General features: G+C 44.4%; 1 protein-coding gene across 1 annotated transcript; it reads right to left on the bottom strand.

Moving 5' to 3' along the window:
* Positions 1–251: 251 nt before the first annotated feature.
* Positions 252–5,100, bottom strand: c16h16orf87 (chromosome 16 C16orf87 homolog). The gene is made up of 4 exons (XM_028956694.1): positions 4,772–5,100; positions 3,872–3,968; positions 1,717–1,896; positions 252–1,009 (listed from the first exon to the last, which is right to left on the bottom strand). Exons 1-4 carry the CDS (start codon positions 4,835–4,837, stop codon positions 891–893), a joined length of 462 nt encoding a protein of 153 aa, XP_028812527.1. The 5' UTR covers positions 4,838–5,100; the 3' UTR covers positions 252–890.
* Between the last annotated feature and the right edge of the window lie 2,453 nt (positions 5,101–7,553).

Genomic DNA, 7,553 nt, shown 5'->3' with positions numbered 1-7,553 from the left:
GATTGTAAGGTGCTCTGGATAAGGGCGTCTGGTAAACGCTGTAAATGTAATGTAAATGTAAGCTGTAGGGGGGGGTGAATTGTCCCTTTAAGGGGCTTTTATCTGGTGAAACGCTAGCCTGAAGAAGTGCAGCTTCCTGCAGATTTCTCATCTATAACTGACAGCTGAGGAGGCGCAAAAGCAAGAAACCGAGCCGAGCGCGGCACTAATTAGCTTCCCTTTTGAAAATACAAACTGAGAAGTGCAGCATATTTTCTTCCTGTGACATTTAATATACTCATGTACAGAGCAAATATTACATTAGGTGTGCATTTTCCGTCCATGAAACAAAACAAAAAAGGAAAAAAGGGAAATAAAATAGGCATTTAAATTAAAACTGAACAGGCATACAGTAATAAATAGTACAACTGTGTTCCCCAAAATTAAAAAAAAAAAGGCCTCCTGTTACCTACAATAAAGAGTAGTAAGTAGATGGGCACACCTACAATTCTGAAGCCAAGAGTACAGTACCAGAACCGCTCTGTATGTACAGTATATTATATAAAATCTCATTAAAATCTGATAAATATACATAGCTCATTATGCCCTTTGGACCGCTTCCATCCCTCGCCCTCTGACTTTAAAATAGCGAGAATCGCCGCTACCTCCTCCTGAGAAACTGACCAGGTGTCCGCATTCGCAGGTTGCCCAGGCAACACCACAGGTGTCGGCCAATCCGAGTGACTTGCGCCGTCAGGAGCTTTTCAGGGTTTTGCAGTTCAGTCCACCAGCACCAGCACCCACGTACCCCCCGCCCCCCTTCCCCTCAGCTGCAGAGGGCATATACAAGGGTCTCGGCACCAGCCATCCCGAGCTTTTCCCCGTCGGTCGTCTCCCCCGCTGAGCTCTCGCTATAAGATCAGCCTCTGGCCCAGGATCTTGCGGTTGATTTCAGCCAAGGCCACAGAAAACACAAAGGCCTTCTCATCTGAGAGATTGGCATAGATGTCCACTTCTTTCTCCTGCTTGTCTGTAGAGACAACAAAAAACACATTTTTTTATAATGCGATGCAAACAAAACGCTGCATTATGAGGGTGAAGAATAAAAAGTTTTTTCCCCCCTCTTTGGAACAGCTGACACAGCACAAGGCCTGAAAGTGACACCATGATTTATTTAACAGCAAGCACAGCAAAGTAGTCCATCTGTAAATCATTAATCTGAACACACAGGCTCCCGCTTTGTCACAATGCTTAACCAATCGAGGAGTGCTTCTCAAAACTGATTACAAAACCCTGGAATGTTCAGCGCCCGTGGCTGAAGATACGTACAAAATTTGCAGCTTGAAGTAGTTTTCTTTTTTTTTTTTGGCCTTCCCAACCCATATGATTACCACTTCAGCGTTTATTGGCCGCCTTCATACGAAATGTTTGTTGCAAGATGAAAATGAACCATGCGACCCATGAGCTGAGTGGTTTATGTCCTCCCCAGATGACTCCAGAGCGAGAGAGTGGCTCTTGTGAAAGTTTGAGGGTTGAAAGTCGACTCAAAACATGACATCTCGTGGCATCTAGATAAAATCTTTAACCTGAGCTGAAAATGTATCATATGCAGGCAACTGGGTCACAATAATGGAATGAGTTTCGTTCTGCATGGTTGTGGCTTATTTCCACTAATTCTAACCAGAATTACTGACGGAGGCTGTGGAAGTTTCCTCTGTAACAGAAGAATGAATGTACCTCTCTCCTCCTCCTGCTTCTTCGGGCCTGCAGTCTTAGGGCGGCCCCGCCCTCTGCGAAGCTGCTCCGACTGGCTGTTGGAGCGCGAGCGCCGCCTGTTTTCCATATCACTGGGTGAGGTCGAATTGATCTTCTCCCTGCGGATTCTTTCCGGCCGCCTTCTCTTCACATCCAATTTGTCTGAGGACACAGAAAGAAAGCATAAATACTTAAAAAAAATTTTTTTGATATTCATGTTATTGATGAGGTATTGAACGATTTGCTTGTGTGTCGGAACGTTACTGCCTCTAGTGGACAAAATTCTAAATTTTTGGGTCTCAGAACATTCACAAAAGAAGAATTACATTTTCAATTTAGGCAAGTGAAATTAATACTAAAAAAAAATTTAGCCCAGCCTAGCTCTGAAGACTATGTGCTGATTTTCTGCATACGTTCATCAAATATAAAAGCGAGTCCTGAGTGATTTCATCGGTGAAGTGAGTTCAATAGCCTGGCAGGAAGTAGGCCTGCCGCACAGCAACTCTCACAGTCTTTATTTTTAGGGCTCTTCACACTCAAAACGAACCGAAACAATGGCATGTCACGACACCTATGGGACGTGGGTGGAAAAAAAAACTGTTCATATGACATTCAGAGTCAAATTTCACGCAAAAAAATAAAACAATTTGGATTAAAAAAAAACATCTTCTTATTTCATTTCAGATTTTCATTCAAATAAACAAGCCCTCCCCAGTCAGCCCTGCACCGCACACAGTTCCTCTGCCTACTACGCGTCAGCGCAGGAATTCTAGCCCTGCGAACGGCCTGTCTTAACAGGAGCGCGATTGTTTCGAGGGGGATTAAGGACGTGACTTATTTTATTTGCAGAGGGCCGTGACACAATCGCTGCGTCGCACTGCTGCCTTATCATTCAGCGTTCCTCAGAAGAAATATTTAGCTCCAAAATGTATTTCCTCCTGGCGGGAGGTATTCGCAAGTGAAATGCCATGGCCGAGGCCGGCGCTAAAACAAACCGACTCGCAATTCGTCCAAACTCGCTGCAGTTTGTTGATTCCTCATTACCTGGGGAGCGGGAGAGGGACTGCAAGGGGGAGGGCGCCAGTTATTAAAGCCACACAGTGTGTGTGTGTGTGTGTGTGTGTGTGTGTGTGTGTGTGTGTGTATATATATATTTTTTCCCCTGTTGGAAGGAAGCCTGTGCTGACATGGAAACCTGAATTCCACAGACGGCCTGCAGATAGCCCGCTGAAGGGAAACAAATGGTGAACTTCTCTGAAAGGGGAATTAGCAAATGCCGGCTAACACCCTTCATTAAAACACAGAGGCAGCCGTGATCCAAGACTTCCTTGTCTACTCTCAGCCATTAAGAACAGTAATGCCACCGTATTTCTACAAGATCTAGTCACTTCAATCAATTCTGTATTGTGTAGAAATACTACATATAAACTAAAACACATATTATTTTGTAACATATTGGCGCTTATTGAGAGTATGTTATATAAAAAAGCCTCTGCTATGCACTCGCCTCCCCTAAGCCTTAATAAAACACCTCATTATAAGCAGTCGTTACATATAATCAGATGGCTGCCCGTGGATTATGTAACTTCTCTTCTATATTATATTATAATAATTTTTCTCTTCAAAATAACTATTCACGTAGCAGATCATAGTGATTCATTTACTCCACTCCTGGACATTTAGTCAGGGGACGAAACTGCAGCCTGGCCGAGGTTCGACTTTCCACGCAGGGGGGAGGCGGCGGGACTGGGCTTTTCAGCCGGGGGGGGTGATTAGCGTTCCCATCCCCCCCCAACGCTCGCAGTACCAGGCCAGGCACTACTGCTATATATCATGCTGCTTATTAAAAGCGCTCTGCGCCCGACCCGGTGGGCTTAACACCATAACAACCAGCGCAGCAAGGGGACATCCGCGTCATCCCACATGATATTCATGCAATTCGAGAACCGGATCCCAACAATGGAATAAGCACACAGGGCTCAGTGGTCTAATATCAGTTTCCTTTCTTTAAAAAAAAAAAAAAAGGCTTATAAACGTGGTTCTACATTAGAAACGTAATATTTCCCTCAACCTACTGCCTTTGTGTGAAGTTGGTGTGGTGATGGCGTGAGAATTCGTGTGGTTTTTAGGCCATTACCCAACACTGGCGGAGGTCGCTCGTTCAGCTTGGCGTTTAGAAGCTTCCTACTAATGAACACGTATCCACAGGGACACGACTTGCAGGCCACGGGGATCTGGGGGGGGAGAGAGACACGTCAAGGTTAATATTCTCCCGAAGTGTGAACACAGGCATCGCAACATGTTTAAAGACAAAAAAAAAAAAAAATAAGAATAAAAAGTCTGCGTTCGATCAGACGGAATAAATGAGAGGAAGGGGACGATTCGGTCATCTGCGCCGCGTTGGGAATAATTGTCCTTCGCGTCGCGTGGAGGAAAGAGAGAGGGGGACATGGACGGGGGGACGGGGACAGAGGGACACGGGAGGGGGCGCATCCACAAACCTCTCAGTCGCCGGTTTTTTTAAATATTCGCGTTCTAACGTCTCGCGTCGCTTCTGGCCGCGTCGGCCGGTTTCCGGCGGGGCATTGTTCGGAAATATTGGATATCATATTCTCTCCGATGTCGCCATTTCGGCTGCCGCCGGCATACGTGTCGGCTAGCTTACTCCCCGAGTCGCGGCGAGCGTTTAATAAAAAGAATTCCTATTCTCTCAGACGTCGGAAAGTTGCTCTGGTTAAAACGACGGAAGATGTCTCGCACACGCCGCGACACGCGACGTTCACGGTGCACCGAACATAAGGAAACGTCCAGCTACACCGAGCTGCGAGCAGCAATATTCCGGATTTTAATCAGGAATTTTGTCGCAGAAAACTGGAAAACGGGGGGGAGGCATCGTGGAAAGACCGCTTCACGTCTCCACTCCCCTCCCGTTCGCAACTTTTGACACAGTTGCTGGAGTATTTCCCTTCGGCACCGCAGCAAACACACCGCGTTTAAAAGGGGCACATTCATTAAAAACAATAATCGTATTTCTCACCTGTTGGTCGCATTCGGGACACGATTTGGTGGCCATTTTCACTTTCTTGGCTTTATTCGCTGACATTTTTTGTCAATTGTTCGTCGTTACGGTGCCAGCTTGTTAAATTGTTGATAATTTCTTTTTTTTGCGTGCAGGCCCGTCGTCCCCGCCTCTCGCCGTTAAACTCCCAGAGCTGCCGCACTTTTCATATGTATTTTTTTATTTAACTTATTCATTGATTTATTTATTGGTTCTGTATTATACGAAGTGCAGCTGGTCGGTCCCGGGAGCTCAGGCGCGTAAAGCCCGAGCAACATCAATCACACCGGAGCGTTGGCGCATGCGCACTGGCCAGCGGCTCAATATGGGCTTTCCAGGGTCCCCGCGGCGCGCATGCGCGGCCGCTCTCCGGCGCAGGATTGGGGGGAAAAGGAAACACACACACACACACATTTATATACGTAGATGTAAGAGCCGATGGATTTTTGTGTCCTGTGATGTGTCTTCTGTCCGCGTCCCCCGAACGGAGCATGCGTTGTTCGCCGCGTTCGTCACATGGTCGGAGAACAATATGTGCTGATCTGGGTTCGTCGCAAATCTTCAGCGAACAGCGAGCTGTGAAGGGCACAAGCAAAAAACAAATCTTTTTGCAATCATTGCCAACAGGCACGTGGTTTTGAAAAAAAAATCCAGAAGAATAAATCCAAAACTTTACATTCTACACATACGGGTGCTACTATGAATGTTTGATTTGCATGATGCCCAGGAACAGTTGTTGAAAGCTTCTGAGATGTTGGAGAAGTCGAAACGCCTTAAAGGACCCAACATGGGCACCCATCCCCCACCAGTACTGCTCCCATTCCTACTATCCCTTGTGATTCCTTTAATCCCATAGTTACATCATTACGTTTACGAAATAAGAACACTGGAAATGACTTTTTGTGTAGAATTTGTTTTGAGGTGGTTGAGATGTGTTAAAACTTGTCTAAAGCCCCCTTTTTTGTAAAGTTCATTCAATGGTTGTGTGTCTAAACTCTCACACTGCTACTGGCCTCACTTCCTTTTGAAAGGGTCTTCTTCGCACTGTCGCCAGGACAGGTCTTGTGTCTGCACACAATCACATTAATATTTATGTGCACGGGAAAGTGCGGTAGGACGGAGTGCGGAGTGTCAAACTGCATTTTATCAGCACAACTGGGGCATTTAATGTAGCTTTCACGTGTGGTCATTTCAGAAATCAGTTAGCAGACATGAGCAATACTTATATTCACTACCCACAGCCCTGAATATGCATTTTGTAATAAAGTACAATACTATTATCACTACTGTAAGTAAAGAGTACTATAGTTGTTTGGAACTGTTATAATCTTGTTGAGGCTATATTGATAATCCACCATTAGCAGAAACACAATGAAACCTCAAAGAACAGAGGATCCATGTTTCTCAGTCCAAACTAACAATTATACATAAACCCTGAACATTAAACTACAGCCATTTTATAATAAAGGGATGGGCACAAAGACACAGACATCAGTGTGTCCCATCAAGCACTGCTTTCAGCTGGGAAATGGCCAGCAAGCCTCCACTGAGAGCAGACAAGGCCCCGGCTGTTCGATGTATAAAGTACCATTTCACATGCAAAACGAGCTTCTGATGAATCATGCGGCCGAGCTGGGAAATGTGCTCTTTCAGCTCCACTCCGGGTTGTAGAAACACACAATGCTGCTGCCAATTCAAATATATAGTGGTATGAATACGTCTTTCACTTTAACCTGAAACAAAAATGGAAAGTGTATTCTGCTCCCCCGTAACAGTAACCTTGTTGTCCTAATGTCCTTCAGTCACTATAAAACTGCCAGCAAACATAGCAGGTACCACATGGTGGCCTTTGTGTGACAGGGCTCCTGCAGTAGCCCATTCCCCCCAGAAGGTGGTGGAAGCTCCCATGTTTACTCCATTTATTCATGACAAACACAATCTAATAACCTAAAATATTTAATTCAGTTGTGCAAGTCATAAAACCAATATTTTAATATATGTGTTATTAACTTGCGAAGTTTAAGCTGGACAATATATGGCCAAGGACAAAACCTTCAGCCATGCTCTGTGTGACTACATTAAGCCTATTTATGGCTGTTACCTTGGAAGATTTTGAAAGGTAATATTTTTTTCTCTTTAGAGTGAAATATAGGATTGTTTCAGTTATAGTGTGTAGTGTATAGTTATATAGTGTGGCTGTTCAAAGTGTGGAGATGGACTGAAAAAAAAATAATCAATTCATTTTTAAATATGAATAGATAAACCATATATACACAAACGTAATAATACACTAACATTTCTTTATGTATTTATGGCTACAGTTGGCTCCCGAAACATAATGTCCCTCAAATACCTTATTTTTCTAGGACAATAATAAAAATATCTGGCAAACATTTTGAATGATTATGTTCAGTATATAATATATTTAGGTCTTAATTCTGTAGTAGCCTGGCATATAAGAACTAGAAGAGAGTCAGTTTGAAATGCACCTGTGGGTGGCTAGTTCTCTGACCTGGAACCCTCAGCCAAAGTGTCGACTGTCCAGTGGAAGTCAAGGTCAAGGGAATTGTGACTGCTCGATCCCAGGATCTGAGACATGTTGCTTTGTCTTACTTCTGCTGTGTTTTCCCAAAGGAAACTCTTTTAATGTCCATGCTTCCCCCTCAATGCATTTCCAGTGGAAACCTGGTCTGTTGGCCAAAACAAACAGCTAATCGATAATCACATTTATAGGCTGATCAGGACAATCAGTGTTTTAGAG

Source organism: Denticeps clupeoides, chromosome 16 (assembly GCF_900700375.1).
Source record: "Denticeps clupeoides chromosome 16, fDenClu1.1, whole genome shotgun sequence".
NCBI lineage: Eukaryota > Metazoa > Chordata > Actinopteri > Clupeiformes > Denticipitidae > Denticeps > Denticeps clupeoides.
The sequence above is the reverse complement of the archived record's forward strand: the minus strand, read 5'-3'. Positions and strand labels throughout refer to the sequence as shown.

What these genes read in the sequence shown, in the direction of transcription:
- c16h16orf87 (XM_028956694.1), bottom strand. Translation starts at nt 4,837, where the DNA reads ATGTCAGCGAATAAAGCCAAGAAAGTGAAAATGGCCACCAAATCGTGT. An exon ending in GCGACCTCCGCCAGTGTTGG is followed by an intron (nt 1,897 to 3,871) that starts GTAATGGCCTAA and finishes CTGTGTCCTCAG; the next exon opens with ACAAATTGGATGTGAAGAGA. An exon ending in GAAGCAGGAGGAGGAGAGAG is followed by an intron (nt 1,010 to 1,716) that starts GTACATTCATTC and finishes TTGTCTCTACAG; the next exon opens with ACAAGCAGGAGAAAGAAGTG.